This window comes from Rhinolophus ferrumequinum, chromosome 12, assembly GCF_004115265.2.
Source record: "Rhinolophus ferrumequinum isolate MPI-CBG mRhiFer1 chromosome 12, mRhiFer1_v1.p, whole genome shotgun sequence".
Taxonomy (NCBI): Eukaryota; Metazoa; Chordata; class Mammalia; order Chiroptera; family Rhinolophidae; genus Rhinolophus; species Rhinolophus ferrumequinum.
Window position 1 is genome coordinate 1,856,859 of NC_046295.1, and position 21,663 is coordinate 1,878,521.

The 21,663-nt window shown below is 40.8% G+C and overlaps 1 protein-coding gene across 1 annotated transcript in view; it reads right to left on the minus strand.

The window, feature by feature from the left end:
- Positions 1–21,663, minus strand: part of LOC117031552 (contactin-associated protein-like 3) — a 195,914-nt gene that overhangs the window by 60,562 nt on the left and 113,689 nt on the right. Inside the window, exons 10-12 of the mRNA XM_033122038.1 lie at positions 10,434–10,605; positions 4,513–4,619; positions 1,127–1,246 (exon numbers count right to left, since the gene is read on the minus strand). Coding sequence (XP_032977929.1) covers positions 1,127–1,246; positions 4,513–4,619; positions 10,434–10,605 — 399 coding nt within the window. The remainder of the gene's footprint in view (positions 1–1,126; positions 1,247–4,512; positions 4,620–10,433; positions 10,606–21,663) is intronic.

Genomic DNA, 21,663 nt, shown 5'->3' on the forward strand with positions numbered 1-21,663 from the left:
TATAAAATTATAAACCCACTGCCACAATGCTCAGATTTTGTTTCAGGTATGAAGTGGGAGTAAGCACAAAAACTGCATGAGGATTTTGTTACTCGCAAACCATTGTCATGAATTTACCTTCAAATAATACCCTCCTTGTGGAAACTGCAACCCTATTAGTGTGACATGTATCCATAATAACAGATAAATCACATTTATAACTAAGTTATAGTTACCTTAGAACCATCCATACTTGATTTTTTTCCTGAATATTGTCTCAGAATTTGCGGTCAAACTATGTGGTTGTTGATGTCCCTGTTATGTCTACAGACCTCTAGACAAACACAGAAAGTATCAGAAAGAAGAGTTGTCCCCCTTCTGTTTGTGAAATGTCCTGTGAGCATTGAGAGATTGTGGGCAGACACACACACACACACACACACACAGACACACAGACATAGACACACAGACACACAAAGACACACACACACACACACACACACACACACACCCGGCACAAGAATTTGTATCAATTCTATCAGGGCAGCTGTCCTTCACTACACTGGAGATTTTGATCTTTTTGCAATCCTATACTTGTAGGCCCAGATGTAAAATTTAAAAGTGTCAAAGAATTAAAGGACTTGTTTATGACATATATGTATTTATCTACCACATATAATTGGGTTTCTAGGGAAAATAAAATATTACTTATATATAGTTGCATATGGACATATTACTGCATGAAGTGTACACACTTTAAAAACAGTTATTATCCGTACATAAATTCATGTGATTAAAGATTCAAAAGAATACAAATGGATGTTTTCATAAATTTAAAAAGTGAATATTCTCCTGTCTTTAGCACTTATTTACATGAACTGAAAAAGAAAGTTCATCCTTTTCTGTTTCAGGTTGATAAGCAAAGATCTATTGTTAATTTTGCACAAAAAGAACATTTCCAGGAAATAATGATATAACTTTTAATTACCATCTTTTAACTATTTAAAACATTATGTTTACTACTTCTGCCCAATCACATTATGATGTCATAAAGCTGCTGCTAGGCAAAGTCTACACCCCCTCTTGTTTGTGCAAACAGCAGGCTTTTACATGAGTTTCACTCTCCTAACAAAGCTCATTAGCATACCTGTCATGTTGCAATAAACAAGAGCTGCTCCCAAAGGGCCACTTCCATCTGAGTCGATATAATAGAGGCCTGAAGAGTCCCCTCGGTGCTTGTGGGCTTCACATGATTGCTCGTAGAGAGCTGCAAAGAACAAGGATCTCAGACGGGGGCTCCAATGGCAGGGGTCCCTCCATGTTGTCAATCAAGTGGTACTTTCATTTCCCCAGCGACACTCATTCTGCATTACTCTCAGGGACACTTTCTCCAGGGGCTGTCCCCCTACTTCAGTCAGGCAACGTGAAGATTCTGAAGCACCCAGTGAAAGATTTTAAGGGGGATCACTGTGGGGACGTGTGGATCTGAATCCTGCATGCTCTAGAAACACAAGATTCTTTTCAAATCTGTGGTAACTGGACATACTCCAGCTTAGCTCTAGTTCTGCCAACAATGTCTGGGCATCTGAAGTACACTGGCTTAACCCCCTAAATAATCTGTTTTATCTAATACTCATGTTGATTTTTTAAAAAATCACTCGTTAATTATACCCTTTGTTTACTTAAAACAATTTACACGTGAAGTGCACTTTTTTCAAGATAAATTTTACAAGTGAGCAGCTATTCTTCATTCAATTTTTAGTTTGTTTTAAAAGCATTTCCTGAAATGCAAATGATAATTTAAGAAAATTAAAATTTGAAGAAATATACATGAAATGTCTCATTGTAATTTCAATTCATGCTGATTTTTCATTGAATTTTTTTATATGTACAATAAATGTTTTGCTATGTACCAGGCAAGTGACTAACATCTACAGAGCTGGACTTAGTTACTATTTAGAATACGTTTACATGAGTAACCAACCAAGTAACATCTCTCATGTGCGTCATTTGTTGCCTTAGCAGGAGAAATCCTCTGCTAACCTGAAAAGCAGCTACCTGAGGCTTCTGAGGAAGACGAGCAGACTGGTTCTGGCAGTGCTGGAGTGTCCAGGGTCTTTAAGCCAGCCCTCATGATGGGACCTGGCATTCACAGAGACGGACTCAGGGAGTGGTCAGGCAAGATCCACAAAGCAGAGCGATCCCAGAGGGGCACAGATGGCACAGAGGGAGAGAATTGATGCCATTCTACACTCACTAGATTATCTGCATTGAAACTTTGCCTAACTATTTCAAATATCAGAGTTAAGAAAAACGTGCGGACAGGGGTGGAAGGATAGTTTTTTTCTCTTGTCACAGAATAAGATTAAAGGAATGTTGGTATGTCCAAGGACTTTACAAAAAAAAGCATGCTTTTATTAAATACTGCCAAGTGTCAGCTGTGTCGAGTTAGATGGCCCCAAGTCAACAGCACAGCTATTGCCACCTATTCTGATGGACTACAGGCAGTATGTATTACTTTCCCACAATGCTTGTATGTTGGCCACTCATATTACACCTCTGTAGATATATAAACATGCTCACAACTGCTTAGAAACGTGTCCAGAGGGACACACACAAATGGATCGCAGGACGCATATTTGGGTTGGGGCTGGGATCGCCCAGAGAATGAGGGAGAGGAGGAACGATTAGGAGGAAACCTGCCCCAAATGCAAATGTTCACATGTATCGATTGTGTCTTTAGACCAGAAATACACTCAGGCCCAAAAATAATGGCTAGTCACTTACTGCTGATTTGGCAACATCTCACCTTCATTTGGCATACCAGTTAGAGAATCACAGCAAAGTCAATTCAATTATTAGACCTAATCGAATTATTAGGGCCACAAGTGAAAAGAATCTTTATATACCGGTAATACCTATTAATTTTAAATCAGTTGTTTGGAACGATGTTTAGATCACACTTACTGATTAACAGTTTAGCAAGCATTCCTTAATCATTAATATTCAGTAAGCATCTGCTTTGCATAAGACACCTTGCTAGGAGCAATGGGGGGGGGGGCGCTATAAGAGGCTGACCCCAATCCTAACAGGGACACTGGCCTGGTCACTTAGCCTCAGGTTTCCCAGATGTCCAGCTCCTTTCAAATGAAGACTTGCCTTGGCAAATTCTTACCTGGCACGGTAATAGTAATGGAGAGGCAGGTGGAATTACTCTGGTTGACTTATGGGGTGTTGGGGGGTGAGCCACCTCCCGTGCCAGCCAAAAGGCTTCTGGCTCCTCCGTGGAACCCCCAGGCTGGAGCCCAGTGTTCTCATCCCAGCACCACTGACTGCTGCTCTGGGGTTCGGGTCCCCTAAGGTGGGATACGTGACAGTCCATGCTCTGCCTTTCTCCCACACTTGATGCGGAAACAATTAAATAATTCACAGGGAAGAGTTCTTAAGAGTGCAAAGTATTCCCCCAATGGGAGGGGCTGAATGTGGGATCGGTGGGATCGGTGAATCTTCACGCCATGCTCTGTCTCTATAGACCGAAAGGGAGGGGAGGTGCTACGACAGTAGTGTTCAGAAATGTCACATAATACACAAATAAGAAAAAACTAAAACAAAACATAAACAAAAGCCAATTATTAGAAAGCTGTGAGGATTTCAGGGGTTCTGTCATAAGCTTGGAGTAGTTAGTGAATTAGTGGTCAAAAAGGTTTTTTTAGCTTTAAAATGGACAGAATAATTCTTCAGAAAAGAGACTGCTGTTCAAGATAGAAGAGATGCAATTGAGAGGTGATCAAGAGCCTTGGCTGGGAGCTGTGTGAACTTGAGCAAACGACTAAGCCTCTCTCTTTCCTCAAGTTTAAAATATAGATAATAACAACACTTACCTTCAACGGCTGTTTCAGAGATGATGGGAGTTGAAACATGCAGGGAACTAGAATACCGCAGGCACGTGGTAAGGTCCCAGCATGTTAACCGTCATCACTGCCACCCTCGTCGTCAGAGGACATCAAGATTGCATGCTACCTGATCGTTTACCTGCTTCTCATCGAAATCAAGAAATCCTGCCATGCCAGCTCCCATCCTGCACTTCTTCTGAGACTCTCCTCATTTAATTTTATGACTATTGAGAATTGGAAACTCATCCTCTTTACCTTGACAGATAAGACTTGAGAACTAAAACTGGGTCCAACTCAAGGAACAGAGCAAGATATAATATCGTGCATTCTAGATTTTTTTTTACTATGTTTTATTTTCTTATACTTATTTTCCTTGGTCACATTTTTGTTTCTTTTCACTTTTTTTTTCTGTCCTATTTGATAGGTATTTCTGTTAGCTGCTTTAACATCATTAGGAAATAAAATCGATTAACAATAAACTGGACAAAAACTTGTCTCTAAAATATGTATTCATTTTTTGTGGGCACTTTCTAGCTCACAGTTGCAAAGACACAGAGACATATACACAAAATAATGAAAAGGAAAATAGAGGTATAAGGAAATCAAAACAGAAAGGAGAACACGTGAGGTGTGAGCTTACGGGAATGGCAGGTCGCACCCGCATAACCAGTGTGTGCGCAGTTACAGGAGAAGGAGTCCCAGGACTGGGAACATTCACCCTTGTGCTCACAGAAGCTGGGCAAACACCTAAAGGAAGACAGACACAACTGCGGTTTCCCACATTCGGTCATGACAAACTGTGCATCTCAACACTAATCTGTTACAGTGAAAGACAGATAATGGCAGTGACCTGAACAGAAAACATGAACAAAAATTGTTGGGTCTACCATCAAGGTTTCCTAATGTCGTACCAACGATAGACTAAGAAATCCATTAGATGCTACCAAGTGTCATGTGTTTGTGACAGATACATTTTCTGCACGTTATATCAGAAAATGTGTTTGCTTTTTCACAAGGCAAGATTAATTACATACATGACTGGGCTATAAACTGCTTGCAACGGCCCTGCATCAAGAACAGTATCAGCTAAAGAAATGAACAGGATAAAGTGTAACAGAGATAAATGGAAAGCTTACATTTAGTTCCAAAATGACTCCATTAATATTTTAAAACTTGAATTAGTTCTACTCTGTTTTAGTTGTTCTGAAAGTTATGCTGAACCTTCTAAATCTAATCTATGCGCCCTTTCACAGCATTGTATGAAAGCCAGTGTTAGGGAGTTAAATGCAGACCAAAATCTCAGGCAGGAGCTCTGCTCTCAGCAGTCCTTCCTCTCCCCCTCGGTCCCCCCAAGAAGTGGCCCTCTGCTCACTCTGTGACACAAAGCACCCATGAGTTCTCTGCGACTGTTGGTCCATTTGTAGAACCAGCAAGGTGGGGGCAGCCAGGACCATGGTCCACATGAGTCATAAGCAAGAAGTGGTGGTGACCCTCAAAGGCCTGGCATGAGAACCCCTTCTCCACCTGTGGCCCTGGCCTTGGGCCCACAGTGAGCGAAGGAGCTGTAAAGGGGAAGTGTGGCCACAGGAGGAGTGGCATGGGGGGTATTAGATCTCTTGCAGAGAACCTGCTAGGGAGGTGGGAAAATGGAGGCCCTGGGGGCTGAGTCTGGTCCATCTGGCTCCACCGTGAGGATCTGCTGAGGGAGAAGCACCTTCCTCCACCTCAAAACTCACCATGCCGACCCTCTGTGGTGGTCAGACATGGCTCTTAAGCAGGATTCTGAAAATGGAGACTGGGGAAGAAGGTTGGGGAAGTCATCACAGCTTTGTCAATAACAAGGAAGAAGATCTACATTAACTTAGAGTGTCTGGGTCCTGGCGAGGTCACACTGCCTCTCTCATCAGACAGTTAAAGCTCTAAATATTGTTACACAAAAGCCTCACACATCTGCAGGAGCCATGGAACTTATTAGTTACCTCTTGAGCTCAATGCCTTTTCTTTTCAAGGAGTCAAAGGAATGAGAAACTCTATAGCAGCAACCACTCATGCTATTTGGGAATAACCCCAATTTCATTCAAAAGGACACACATCAATACTTTCTGCTAGGCCTTACAGCATTAGAGTAGCAGAAGCCAGATTTTTTATCAAGAACGAGAAGGTGGGCTTCTTGGGGAAACAGAAGGCTGTCTGTACCCCAGGGATTATGGCACAGGCCAACCCGTGCCCCTGAGCCCCTCCCTAGTGACGGTTGTCCCCACTTCCTTGGCCCTTTAACTCTTCCTTCAGTAGCTGCGTTTCCTGAATTCCATCATGCCGGAGATCAGCGTTTGCACCCCGAGCCTCCTGCTCTCCAGAAGAGACCAAGCGTGCACAAGAAGGACCAGACAGAGGTAGCAGACGGTAGTAAGAACACTAAAAGGTCAGCGTGCCCGCCTGTGTGAGTGTGCATACACGCCTGTGTGTGTCTCATCTGACTTGAAGAGTTCCACTGCTGGAGACCTGGGATTGAAGGTGAGCCATGGGTGTCTCCACTTACATCCAGACAGGTGGGCTCAGTCTGCAAGAGTTTCTGTAGGAAGGACAGCCCTGGCTCCCACACACCCTCCATGGGCCAGGTTTCTTCAGGATTTCAGGAAGATGGTGACCAGATGTGGAGGAAGGCAATCAAGGCTTGGATGGGGCTGAACCCCTTTGACCTTTGAAAAACTGCTACGAGAACAGAGGCTTGAGCCTGGGGGAGAGCCTCCTTAGGCAATTCACTAAGTACTTGAGGGCTGTGAGTGGTAGAGGCGTGCACACTCACTCAGAGCAACAGGGAGAATCTCAGATTAATGGGTGGAAAGCCGGTTGTGACAGATGATGCCAACAGACCATCTGGTGAATGGACAAGGGTCTTGATATCAAAAGATTGAATAGAAGCAGGATCCTCTTCTTGATGATGAGGGAAAAGAGAGATCCCTGCTTTGAGATGGAAGCTGCAATATAGTCATGTTTAAGTTTCCTTTGAACTTTAAGGTTCTTTGCTTCTATGATCCTCAAGATATCTTCGGATTTAGTAACTGAACCTCTTGCCTCTCTGTCCCTCCAAAGCTTGTGTTTCTCCTCCATCACTATTCCACTGAGTGATACCAGCCTTCATCCAGCTGCCCTACCACCTCCTGAGGGTTAGCCTGGCTCCTCCCTCTCTATCATCCTGTAGCCAGACAGCAAATCAACTCATGATTCTGTTCACCAAATATAAATCATCCATGCTTTCCGATTCCTCGTTCGGGCCGTCATCACTTCTCCCATGAGCAAGATGCCTCTTATCTGGCCCCCTGGCCTCCACTCACACATACCTTCCCGCTCTTTTGGCTGCCCACACTCAAATTATCTTCCACTTGTGGTCAGAGTCCTGTTAAACACACAAGTGGCTCCCTAGCCTCAAGCCCTTCAGTGGTCTTCCAGAGAACTTACATCAACTTCCAGATTTCTAGTTGGCTACAAGGCCTGTACAGTGTAGACCCTGCCCAACTAGGCAGCGCCACCTCTTCAGCTCCTTCTCAGTTTCACAGCGTCAATACCAGCACTCCTTGAATGGGCCAGATACATGGCTCCACTTTGGGCTTGGGCACAAGGCTGTTCCCTCCACTGGCCATCCCAGCTCTGCCTCACTTGACTGATCACCCACCCTTTGCCCCAGGTTAGACATCTCTTCTGCCTGATAGTCCCCCTTTGCCCCAATACAAATTAGGCACCCCATCGCATGTCCCACAGCCCCCCCCCCCCAACTTCCACCTTAGTTGTTTTACTAGTATATAGCAGGAATCAACAAACTCTTTCTATAAAGGGCAGAATAAGAAATATTTTAGGCCTCAAGGATCATATGTTTTCTGTTGCAACTATTCCACACAGACATTCCTCAGATGAAGGAAGTGGCCATGCCCCATCCCAAAAAATGTTGTTTACCAAAGCAGCAGTGGCTGTGGGACTTAGGTTGTGGATCCCTAGTCTATAGCAAAGCCACAGAGCATTGACAGCAGGGATATTTCAAACTGTGTTCGGCAGAACCTCCTGCGGCTAAAGGGGCGTCTTGAGCTGGGCAGGACTCATCTCTTTTACCAACTTCTTGCTTTTCTTTTAATACATTGGAACTCTCTAAAATCACACTTGAATAGATTCTATACTTTTTAATAGACTGAACATGACAGTGATAATAAAGAATACCATCATTTACCTAAAAATGTTTTGGGATAAGATTTTTTAAAATACACTAAAACTTTAGGTTTGTGGTAATCAATTTTCTTTTAATGCTATTTTCTACAAAAAGACAATTGTACAGCGTACAATGCTGGACTGAAGGCCCTGAAGTGGGAAAAGTGGCCCCTTCGGCACAGTCCATGCCTTGGGGTGTACAGCAGGCATTCACGGGAGCTGAGAAGGAAACTAAAAAGGACAATGTAACCTGAATTATGAGATCCTAAGGTCCAAAATGCAATTGGTGTAAGACACGATCCCTTCTTGTCACGACCTTGTCCCAAAAGCCTTGCCCAAGGACCAGGCAGCCTGCCGTGTGAAGTGTAGTCAGGAGCCACTGGAAGATAGCACCTCGTGGGTGAGTCCTTGTGAGTTCTTGTGTGGCTCAGGAAGGCATCCTCTGTTCCCCCTCCCGCCCCGGAGTTCAAACATCTTTTCATAATCTGCAGTGTCCTTTGGGCTAGGAGTGCTGCTTTGTATCATGAGTTACTAATTCCTGTGCCCAAAGGATAGATGTTATAAAACCACCTGCATTTGAATAATAAGTCTTGGCTTCACCTTTGGACTTGCTCTGGGAAGGCAGGGCAATGGGCTGGGTGGTGGCTGGGAACAGGGCAGAGCGTCCGAAGACAGCCCAGGCGTGGTGTTGGCTTTTTCGCTCTTTAAGTGAGTCTATTTTATGGTGCACTGGACAAGCATGTGGTAAGCATGGTTGAAAGGGCTAAGGAAAAATGAACAATTTTAGTATTAAGAGTAGAGGAGATGCTGACAAATATTTTCATACCCACTTACAGAGTTGCCATAAACCTCAGTTTTAAAGAAGATAACGTAACATCCTAGATGCCTCCACAGATTGGTACATATGTTTGAAAGTCCCTTTTAGATGTCATAAGGAAAAATCTTTCTGTTTGGGTAATATATATGCACACGCACATACATATATCATACATACATTCATTGTGTTGGCAGGGGCTAAAAGTCTTTATGCACAAAGGGGGTGCCTTGTGTAAGACAATGTTGTGAGGAAATTCTCCAGGCACTAAAATAACTTTCTGAGAGCTTCACGTCACTGAACTGACAATGCAGCCACTATCAGTGGGCTGTGACTCCCCAGCCCTTTCAACCCACTGAAGGTTGTTTCCATGGATCGGGGGCTGTACCCCACCACCAGGCTAATACCTCTAAACCCTCTCCTGATATGATGCTGCAGGATTCCAGAGCTGTCTGCAGTTATAACTTACAGATGATATCATAAACTAAATGCTCATAATCTGAAAATTAGGATTGAGAGTTTTTGTCTAAATTCCTTGCATCTTTTCCCCCTACAAATGAACAGAATGCAAACGTCTGAACATGAACATCTGACTAAAGAAATCAAGTTCTTTCTTATGAGTCCATATTCTACGTACGGGGTATTTATGTTTTTTTAAATGCATCGTACACTGCATTTGTAACCTGTAGTTTATTGGACATGACACAGAATTCTAATTAATGCTATATTCAGAATAGATTTACTCCACAAAGCACTCTGCAGACTGTGAACGTTGGTTCGATGTGCAAGGATGTCTGGAGTGTGCTCATTTAGTCAACATAATGTAATGCATTCCTACTGCAGGGCAGTCAGACTTACCGCTCACGGGAAATATTCTAACACGGAACGGCTAAGCTATCGCTTTTAACCAAAATAACTTAAAAGTCAACTTGAATGACAAGATAACCTGAAAAATGTTTGCAGTGCTTCACAATGTAAAAGGCTGTTGTTTTAAAGCTTTGCTTTTTAATCTTCTTCATTGAACAGCACTGGAGCAACTGGGTGCTCTCCACTCTGTGTTTATAGCATCACTAAAATCCCCGAAGCCTCAACCCTCCTCAAAGGAAGAGTTACTTTTCATTTTCCCTGTAGAAAACAGAGGGTGGGGTGAATCCAGCTGACCACACATGATTTTGATTTATTGGTCCTTAATGTTCCATTATCTCTTTAGAATAATCTGTTCTGTGCAATGGTAGAATTTTAAAATACTCATCAGTGTTGATACTCATCAATAATGATAGCAGTATTAACAGTATTCTGTAAGAATTATATAGCTTGACGTCTTATTCATAAAAATTTGTCTTCTAAGAAAATACCATTTGAAAGGAACAATTGTTTAAAATTAAAGATGTTGGTTTTTCAGTTTTCAATGTAAATATAATTTTTCCCTATGGAATGGATATCAGGAACAGAGAAGTTTCAAGAAGAAAGTGCACTTTTCTTCATTTGTTTTTATTCTACTATTAAAAAATTGAAAACAGGCATGCTAAAATGACAAGGGATAACCTTACCTGTCTGTGAGGCCACAGGAGTCAATCAGGAGGTCACGAAAACTCCCCAGCACCCCCTGCTGTACTGAGATGGGATCCACTGCCTTGTCACCAATGGAGATGAGCCTCAGGCAGCCCTGAAATCCCCCCAGGGGACTTCCACATCCAGAGCCAGAGCTGTTGCTGGGACAGCCTGAATGAACATGGAGACACATACAAGAAAAAAATCAGTAGTTATGACAAAAATATTGCACAGTGCTTCTGCAAGATGGCTGCCTCTCTTTGTTTACAAACACATGAGAGTGAGATTTCATAAACTCTTTGGGAAGGTCACTATTACTCATGGATGAGCTGGCGGACAGCTGACAAGAACAAAAGTTTTCAGTATTAGTAAAGCATAAAAATAACAACTATAGTTAGGATTCTGGAAAAATGAGAGAAAGGTAGGATGTAAAATCCTACTAACAGAGTTACTGCACATTTAATTTAAGCAAAGCTTAATTTCTTTTTTGAAAGCACACATAAGAAATGACTCCTTTTAACATGATGCCAAACTAGATGAACTAAAGGGCACACAATAGTAGAGTCAGAAAAAAATAACAAGCATAATAGGAATTGCTATATTTAAAATGTTTGAAAAAAATTTTAAACTGATAATGGACCCAATGCTCTCCATTTATCTAAAATGTATGTTACATATTTACTGTGTGTGTGTGTGTGTGTGTGTGCGCGCGCGCGCGTGAGCGCACATGCATGCATGCACAGGCATATGTAAAAACACTTCGTAATAACTGGTCTAAGAAATCTAAGAACAATTAATACTTTTCTAATATATTTTTAGTTAGGCACTTTACTCAAATATCTTTCATCATTAACACACAAAAAATAACAAGTATCTCACAGTAATATGGCATTGCAAACAATGGAGAAAAATCAACATGATAGAACATTCCATTAAAAAAGGAATGGGCTTTGATTATTTTCAATGATAAAAGTCACATTTTATGAGGTCTGCTGCACTCATTACCTGGTTTGCTGTAAATTACAAGGCACAATTCCTATGTAGTGGTTTTATTTTCTCCCCTTGGGCTTCCCAAGAAGATAATGCTCTTCTGACAATTATGAGCAAGGATATGGCTTTGAAATCAAAATCAAAGCAAGATCAGATCCAGAGCCACATCCTCCAAGTGTGGGGTCAGCAGGATCTTGAGTGTTCGTCCATCCTCTCCTGAATTACCCTTTAAAGGAATCACTTTAGAGTTGACTTCTGCAAGATTAGCAGTGTAAATGAGGAGAGCTGAACATTAAAGAAAGAGGAAAGAGGATGCGGACATTGGAAATACTTTTGTTTAAAGGCAATGATTGGAGGAAAGAGTGGACACTTATTTAGATCCCAGGTCCCATACGTCCTCCCCCTTTTTCAGGACTGAAGCAGAGGCCTTCCCCAGGAATTGCCCCGGCTGAGGGGAGCTGACTCCCCCCCATGGACAGCCAGTGTCCAAGTATGCAATGAAGTGATGCGATGTCCAAGTATGCAATGAAGTGATGCGATGCAGTGATCCACACCCATGTTCTCAACTGGACGTGCCTGAAGGGCAGCCCTGATTCAGAGCCTCCGGGAGGGTCTTCTGAGGCTTCTGCTGCAACTGCACTGCAGTGCCTCTTGTCCCAGCTGCTCACTCAACTTTCCAGGGGTTTCTCCCAAGAATTAACCCCAGGAATCTGCCACATGCAAATGCCTATGCAAAGGCAGCTTCCGGGGCAACCCAACCCACAGCAACACAGGATAAAATCACAAAGCATTTGCTTAATTGAATATTTTATTTTCATATGCAAACATGAAATCAGCACAGAATTTTAAAATAATTTTTCATTCCCAAAATTCTGAAGTAAATTTTATGCATCATGTGAAATTTAACTATTTTACTTATTTATCTTATGAAATTATGTTTAATGTATATCCTTTGCAGAACTGTTGTGTTTTAACTTGTTAGATGCAATGTCTTTATTATTATTATTATCATTATTAACTTCAGGTGTACAAAACAATATAATGATCAGACATTTACACCCCTCACAAAGTGATAACCCCACTCAGTCTACTACCCCCGACACTGTACATAGCTGTTACAATCCCATTGATTATATGCTATGCTTTACATCCTGTGACTATGTATATGTGACTATATATATGTATATATACATATATATTTATATTTAATTACAGTTGATATTCAATATTATTTCATATTAGTTTCAAGTGTACAACGCAGTGGTTAGACATTTATATAATTTATAAAGTGATCCCCATGATGAGTCTAGTACCCATCTGACACCATTCATAGTTTTTACACTATTGACTGTATTCCCCTTACTGTATTTCATATCCTTGTGACTATTTTGTGACTACCAATTTGTACATCTTAATCCCTTTACCTTTCTCACCTATCCCCCAGTGATCCCTCCCATCTAGCAACCATCAGTTTGTTCTCTGTCTCTATGAGTCTATTTCTATTGTATTTGTTCATTTATTCTTTTCTTTAGATTCCACCTATAAGTGAGATCATATGGTATTTGTCTTTCTCTGTCTGACTTATTTCACTTAACATAATGTTCTCTAGGTCCATCCATGTTGTTGCAAATGGTAAGATTTCTTTCTTCTTTATGGCTGCGTAATACTCCATTGTATAAATGTACCACAGTTTCTTAATCCAGTCATCTACCGATGGGCATTTCGGTTGTTTCCATGTCTTGGCTATTGTGTATAGTGCTGCAATAAACATAGGAGTGCATAAAGATTTTTGAATTGGAGTTTTGGATTTCTCTGGATAGATACCTAGGAGTGGAATTACTGGATCATAGGGTAGTTCCATTTTCAGATTTTTGAGGTACCTCCATACTGTTTTCCATAGTGGCTGCACCAATCTGCAATCCCACCAACAGTGCACAAGGGTTCCCTTTGCTCCACATCCTCGCCAGTACTTGCTGTTTGTTGATTTATTGATGATGGCTATTCTGATGGAGTTGTTGCCAGGTAGCAGCCTACCCGTCTGCCCCCTCCTACCTGCCCCTCACAGAGTCTGTGAGACTAATCCTTTCATGGACTTTGCTTCACCTTTGTGCTTACACCTTATGTCTCCCTGTTTGGCCCCGGAGGATGGCTGGTTAGCCAATTACGAGTAAGATTCCCCATGGGGGGCGGGGGGCAGGGGGACAACTTAAGCCAGGCACAGTCGAGTGGGGACCAGCAGGAGAACCTGCGGGGTTGATAGAGGTGGGCATAGACCCCCATCTTCCCCCGGTTAAGGAGAGCTTCTGCCTTTGTGGCTGCATTCCTTCCCACAACCTGCCTGGGAAGAGATTCAATGGTGTAATCACATCAGTTCTCCATCTATCCATTTCAGTAAGTTTAAGCATAAAGGTTTTGTCTCTTGGAGAGGTACATCCTGAAATTGAGAGTTCAGCTGCTGGCAGGCCAGGGTAATTAGTTCAAATCAGTTTCTTAGTATAGTGTGTGAAATTCACAGACCTTGAAGAAAACAATGTTGCTTTCTTGTGTGTGCATCAATAAAAGCCACAGGACGGCCCCATTCAGGGCTCTCAGTCCTTTGAGGCTGTGAGACCCTTGGCCCCTTTCATAACTTTCTTGATTTCTGTTTCTTACTTTCTTAACCCTTGGCCTCCCCTTTTTGTTCGCTCACTGCCTGTGTTGAGCTGGACGCGACAAGCAGTGAGGTGGTATCTCATTGTGTTTTTTATTTGCATTTCTCTGATGAATTGCGATGTTGAGCATCTTTTCATGTCTATTGGCCATCTTCATGTCCTCTTTGGAGAAATGTCTACTCAGGTTCTCTGCCCATCTTTTAATTGGATTGTTTGTGTTTTGGTGTTGAGGTTATACAAAGCTTTTTTTTTCTTTTTTTTTTTTTAAATAAAGTTTGGATATTAACCCCATATCAGATGTGTCATTGGCAAATATTTTCTCCCATTCAGTAGGATGTCTTTTTGTTTTGTTGATGGTTTCCTTTGCTGTGAAAAAACTTTTTAGTTTGATGTAGTCCCATTTGTTTATTTTTGTTTGTTTGTTTCCCTTGCCTGAGGAGATACATCAGTAAAAATATTACTAAGGTTAATGTATAAGAGTTGACTTCCTATATTTCTTATAGGAGTTTTATGGTTTGGGGTCTTAATATTTAAATCTTTAATCCATTTTGAATGTATTATTCTTTATGATGTAAGAAGATGGTCCACATTCATTTTTTTTTGCTAATCTCTGTCCAGTTCTTCCAGTACCATTTATTGAATAGACTGTCTATACCCCAATGCAAATTCTTGATTCCTTTGTCATAGATTGAATGATCATATAGGCATGGATTTATCTCTGGGCTCTCTATTCTGTTCCCTTGATCTATGTGTCTGTTTTTATGCCAATACCATGCTGTTTTGATTACTATGTCTTTGTAGAATAATTTGATATCAGGTAGTGTGATACCTCCAGCTTTGTTCTTCTTTTTCAGGATTGCTGTGGCTATTCGGGGTCCTTTATGGTTCCATACAAATTTTAATATTGTTCTAATTCTGTGAAAAATGCCATTGGTATTTTCATAGGGATTACTTTGAATCTATATATTGCTTTGAGTAGTAGGGACATTTTAACTACTATATTACTTTTTCCTATCCATGAGCATGGTGTATGTTTCCATTTATTTGTATCTTTTTTAATTTCTCTCTTCAATGTCTTATAATTTTCTGAGTACAGGTCTTTTCCTTCCTTGGTTAAATTTATTTGGTTAAATTTTTTTGTTTTTGTTTTGGATGCAATTGTAAATGGGATTGTTTTCTTATTTTTTCTTTCTGATAATTCATTATTGGTGTGTAAAAATTAAACCAATTTCTGAATGTTAATTTTATATCCTGCTAAATTATTAAATTCATTTATCAGTTTTAATAGTTTTTTGGTGGAATCTTTGGGGTCCTCTCTTTATAGTATCAAGTCATTGGCAAATAATGACAGTTTTACTTCTTCCTTTCCCATTTGGATGCCTTTTATTCCTTTTTCTTTTCTGACTGCTATGGCTAGGACTTCCAGTTCTATGTTGAATAAAAGTGGTGAAAGTGGGCATCCTTGTCTTGTTCCTGATCTTAAGAGGACTGCTTTTAGCTTTTCCCCATTGAGTATGATGATAAATGTGGGTTTGTCATATATGGCTTTTATTATGTTGAGATATGTTCCCTCTATTCCCACTTTGCTGAGAGTTTTTAATCATAAATCGATGATGAACTTTGTCAAATGCCTTTTCTGCATCCACTGATATGACCATATGCTATTTATTTTTCATTTTGTTTACATGGTGTATCATGTTAATTGATTTGCAGATATTCAGAGTCCAGAGTGCTAACCATTACACCATGGAAACTGATTTGCAGATATTCAACCAACCATGCACACCAGGAATGAATCCCACTTGATCATGGTGTATGATCTTTCTATTGTATTGCTGAATTCGGTTTGCTAATATTTTGTTGAGGATTTCTGCATCTATGTTCATCAGGAATATTGGCCTATAACTTTCTTTTTATGTAATGTTTTTGTCTGGTTTGGGAATCAGGGTAATGGTGGCCTCCTAAAATGAGCTTGGGAGGCTTCCCACTGTTGGATTTTTTGTAATAATTTGAGAAGGATAGGTGTTAATTACTTTTTGAATGTTTGGTAAAAATCACCTGTGAAGCCATCTGGTCCAGGATTTATGTTTGTTGGGAGCTTGTTCATTACTCATTTGATTTTGTTGGCAGTAATCTGTTTGTTCAGACTTTGTGCTTCTTCTTGATTCACCTTGGAAGATTATACGCTTTTAGGAATTTATCCATTTCTTCCAGATTGTTCAATTTGTTGGCATGTAGTTGCTCATAGCATTTTCTTAAATTTTTTGTATTTCTGTGGTGACCATTGTCACGTCTCTTCTTTCATTTTTGATTTTATATATTTGGGTCCTGAGTCTTTTTTCTTTATAAGTCTGGTGAAAGGTTTGTCAGTTTTGTTTATCTTTTCAAAGAAACAGCTCTTGGTTTCATTGATGTTTTATATATTTTTGTTTGTTTGTTTTTGTCTCTACTTCATTTACAAGTATTTCCACTCTGATCTTCATTATTTCCTTCCTTGTACTTGCTTTGGCTTTGTTTGCTACTCTTTTTCCAGTTCTCTTAGGTGTAAAGTTGGACTGTTTATTTGAGATTTTTCTTGTTTTTTAGGTAGGCTTGCATTGCTATGAATTTCCCTCTTAGGACTACTTTCTCTGTGTCGCATAGATTTGGGGTTGTTGTATTTTCATTTTCATTTGTCTCAAGGGATCTTTAGGTTACATCTTGGATCTCATTCATTATTTATTAGCATGTTTAGTCTCCATATGTTTGTCTGTTTTTCAGGGTTTGTGTGTGTGTGTGTGTGTGTGTGTGTGTGTGTGTGTGTATAATGATTTCTAGTTTCATATCACTGTGGTCAGAGAAGACACTTGATGTTATTTCAATCTTCTTAAATTTACTGAGACTTGTTTTGTGGCCTAACATGTGGTCTACCTTGGAAAATGTTCCATGTACACTTGAAAAGAATGTTTATTCTGCTGCTTTGGGGTGAAATGCTCATTTAAAAATATTAACTAAGTCCATCTGGTCTAGTGTGTCATTTAACACCGCTGTTTCTGTGTTGAACTTCTGTCTGCAGGATCTGTCCATAGGTGTCAGTGGGGTGTTAATGTCCTCCACTATGATTGTGTTACTGTTGATCTCTACCTTTATGTCAGTCAATATTTGTTTTATACATTTAGGTGTTCTTATGTTGAGTGCACAAATGTTTACTAGTGTGATGACATCTTGGATTGATCCCTTTATTATTATGCAATATCCCCCTTTGTCTTTTATTATAGTCTTCATTTTAAAATCTATTTTGTCCCATATAAGTATTGCTACCCCAGATTTTTTTCTCATTTCCATTTGCATGAAATATGTTTTTCCATCTCTTTACTTTCAGTCTATGTGGGTATTTCAATCTGAGGTGGGTCTCTTGTAGAAAGCATATGCATGAGTCTTGCTTTCTTATCCATTCAGCTACCCTATGTCTTTTGATTGGAGCATTTAATCCATTTACATTTAAAGTGATTGTTGATAGGTAGATACTTATTGCTATATGAATATTTTATTATTCATATTTTTTATCTTTGTTTTCTCCTTTCTTATGCTTAAAGAAGTCCTTTTTAACATTTCTTGTAATAGTGGCCTGGTGGTAATGGGTAATGAATTCCCTTAGCTTTTTCTTGTCAGGGAAGCTCTTTATCTCTCCTTCAATTTTAAATGATAGCCTTGCTGGGTAGAGTAGTCTTGGTTGTAGATCTTTGTTTTTCATCACTTTGAGTATTTTCTGCCACTCTTTTCTGGTCTGCAAAGTTTTTGTTGAGAAATCAGCTGATAGTCTTATGGGAGCTCCCTTGTAAGTAACTAGTTGTCTTTTCCTTGATGCTTTTAGGATTCTCTCTTTGTCTTTAACCTTTGCCATTTTAATTATGATGTGTCTTGGTGTGGGCCTGTTTGGGTTGATCTTGTTTGTAACTCTCTGCACTTTCTGGGATTGTATCTATTTATTTTGCTAGGTTAGGTAAGTTTTCAGTCGTTATTTCTTCAAATAAGTTTCTGATCTCTTGCACCCTCTCTTCTCCTTCTGGTACTCCTATGCTGTGAATGTTGTTACGCTTAATGTTGTCCCACAGGTCCCTTAAAGTATCTTCATTTTTTTTAAATTCTTTTTTATTTTTGTTGTTCTGAGTGGGTGTTTTCTGCTACCTTGTCTTCTAAATCACTGACTCAATCCTCTGTTTCATCTAATCTGCTGCTGCTTCTTTCTAGTGTATTCTTTATTTTAGTTATTGTACTCTTTATTTCTGACTGGTTCTTTTTTATGGCTTCTATGTCCTTCTTTGTGTTTACTGTCTTTTTGTTGAAATTCTCACTAAGTTCCTTAAGCATTATTAACCAGTGTTTTAAACCCTGTTTCTGGCAGGTTGGTTGAGTCCATTTCATTTAGTTCTATTTCTGGACATTTCTCCTGTTCTTTGACTTGGGACATATTTCTTTGTTTCCTCATTCTGGCTGCCTCTCTGTGTTTGCTTTTATGTATTAGATAGATCTCCTATGTCTCTCAGTCTTTGCTGGGTGGACTTATGTAGTATGCGCCCTCTGTGGTCAAATGGTGCAGTCTCCCTGATCTTCTGTGCATGTGTTCCAGGAGTGTCCCTTGAGTGTGCTGTGTGTGTTTGGTTGTAGTCGAGCCTTGATTGCTTTTGGCTCATCAGTGGGTGGAATGACTCCCAGGCTGACTGGTTCTGCAGATTTGCTATACCGACAATATATGAGTTGTATGGGGCCTGACATCTCAGAGGGGGATTCACCCCTCTGGGATCTTGTGCCTGTTGAAACCTCCCCTTTGGGTGTTCTGCTTGTGGGGCTAACCAGGTAGTGCTCTGGTGTGGTCTGAAGCTGGCTTCTGTTTCTGGTGTCTCTTGCGAGGGGCTCCCATGCAGGCCAATTTCAGCCTTGCCTGTGACTGTGAAGAGCTACACAGCTATATGTGATTGGCTGCAGCCTGAGCGGGACCTGGAGGTGTATGTGGGTGACTTTGCTAAGGCCAGCTGCCACTTGCATTGGGCCTGAGGCAGCTTAGCAAAAGGCCTAGGGTTCCCTAGGCATATTGCCATCTGCCAGCTGCCTGTGAGGCTCAGCTTTTGAAACAGCTTCCTTAGGTGGGCAGGGCTGGTTCACCTGGTGTTCAGAGTGCCCCTGTCTATGCAGTTCTAGGTGGGTCGGGCAGAGTTCCAGGGAGCTACAGGGTGGTGGTGGTTTTTATAAAGTTAATGCAGTTTTGGTTCTTGAACTGGTGCCAGGCTAATGACCACTTCACAAAAATGCTCTGTGGACACTATGGCCAGCCACCACTTGCCTTAGGCCTGCAGGTCCCTGAGAGCCACCCAAGAGAGGCTACAGTGCAGGTTGTGGCTCACTGCCCACCACCAAAAGTTTCCCAGGCACTGTGTTGCTGTAAGAGGCTTCTACAGCTTGTAGGGTGGGGCCGGCTGCTCAGTAGCCAAAAGTGCCTTGGGCGATGCAGTACTAGCTGGGCGGGGCTGAGACCGAGGGCGTCACCAAGCTGGTGCACATGCATGGATTTTACTATACCACTTTGGTCTCAGATTTGACCCTTTGGGGCAGGGTTCATCACAGAAAAGATGGCGCCCTCCTGTAGTCTACACGTGAGGCAGGCTCCACACAGGGATAATGGCTATTGTCCCTCCAGCCCTCACCTGAAAGCCACACAACTCAATCTTTCCCCATATGTCTCTGGTGCTCCTCAAGTTGCCACCTCTCCACTGGGTGAGTGTTTGGAAGTGAGTCTGTGTGCTAGTCCTTTAAGAGGGCATATGGATTTCCAGCCACCTTCTGTCTCAGTGGGATGGACAGACAGAGCCCCCACTGATTTTCACTGCCAGATGTTGTGGGAACTCCTCTTCCCAGCATAGGACCCCTGGGCTGGGGAGCCTGGTGTGCAGCTGGGACCCTTCCTTCTTCATGAGGGACCTCTACCATGGAGGGGTCCTTCCTGGTGTTCAACCACTATCTAGGCTTGAGGTCAGCCTGTTTCATATGTCTGCCCCTCTACCAGTCTCGATGTGGCCTCTTCTTTATAGCCTTAGTTATAGGAGTTCTGTTCAGCTAGTGTTCAGATGATTCTTGAGGTAGCTTGGTCTATAATTTATTTGTAATTTTGGTGTGATCCTGGGATGCAGTAGGCATAGCGTTTACCTAATCTATCATTTTAGACCTGAAAACTCCATGTCTTAATTACTCATCTTTTTGCTTTGTATTTTCCAATCATTTAAATATTAAGGAATTCTTATGTCAATATGTGCAGCCTGGGGTTTGAGGTTATTTGATAAGGTTCTCATTTTTAAAATCAAATTGAATAAATAATCTTATAAAGTAAATTTTTGACCATTGTACTTTTATGTGTTTTTCATTCATCTTTCTTTGAACTTTTGTTGTCCATTCACTGGTGCCCTTTCAAAGAACAGGAACAGAAGAACTGGTTTCTTTTCATTCCTGCATAATGGATGCTAAGTTTCTATCTAATAATTTTCATAAAAGGCACAAAGTTTATCTTTACTTTTCTTTCAGTGCCAGAGGCTTTTATGCTTTGTATTTCTGACAAATAGAATTCTAAACAAGCCAAGGCCTACATCAGGTTAAAACCATTGTTGGGCCCAATGAAACCTCATGAATTAAACCCAAGAGTCTTTGATGTTTCAAAAAAGAACTATTTAATGCTACAGTTTTCCTTTACCATTTTCTTGTCTTATGTGAAAATGCTCACATTTCAATTTGTAAGAGAACTAATTAAGGTGTTGAATATATTTGGAAGAAACCTGATATATCTTTATAGGTAACATCTGTTCATAGCACTTAGCAACCAAGAACATTAGGATAAAGAATGGAGAACATTAAGTCAATAAATAGTTTTGTGGAATCACTTATTCTTTTTCTGCTTATTTTGCTTTTCTCAAGATCACAAACCTCAAAACCATCCAAAATACACTGTAGTATCTTACTATTTCTGTTACTATAGGAACAAAACAAAAGTAAATCCAGTAGTCACAAGGAAAACTTCCTGAAACTGGAACTTTAAATAAGAAAAGGTTAAACCACTAAGTGCTTGACTTCTGTAGTCATGAGAGAGACATCAAGAAGCAAGGGGTACCATGGTCCTGGACAAGCTCAGGTCAGGAGATGCTCATTCGTTCATTGAGACGATGTCCCCAAGGCCCTACGGTACAATGGCAGAGGGTCACTTATCGATGACCTGATTTGGGATAGAGAACGTATGTGGACAGTGAATGCTTACTGTTAAGTTAATGAAACATATCCATTACTATTGAAGAACTGGGCAGTTTAAGTACCTCTGAGGATTACAGGAAAATTGTCACTTTGTGTCACTGTACTAAAATAGGTCATCAGGTGAGACTTTATTACAAAGTGATCATAGGTTCCCTGGCCTGTTAATGCTTCATACGAGAACCCTTGGGGGATTCTAAACATAATTTAATATTCTCCAATTGTATGGTGCAAAGATACTGTTGAATAGCACAAGATTCCATAAAAGGGAATTAATTAAGGCTTCGCTTTCCACTGCCCTTAATAGCAGGCACCAAAAGTC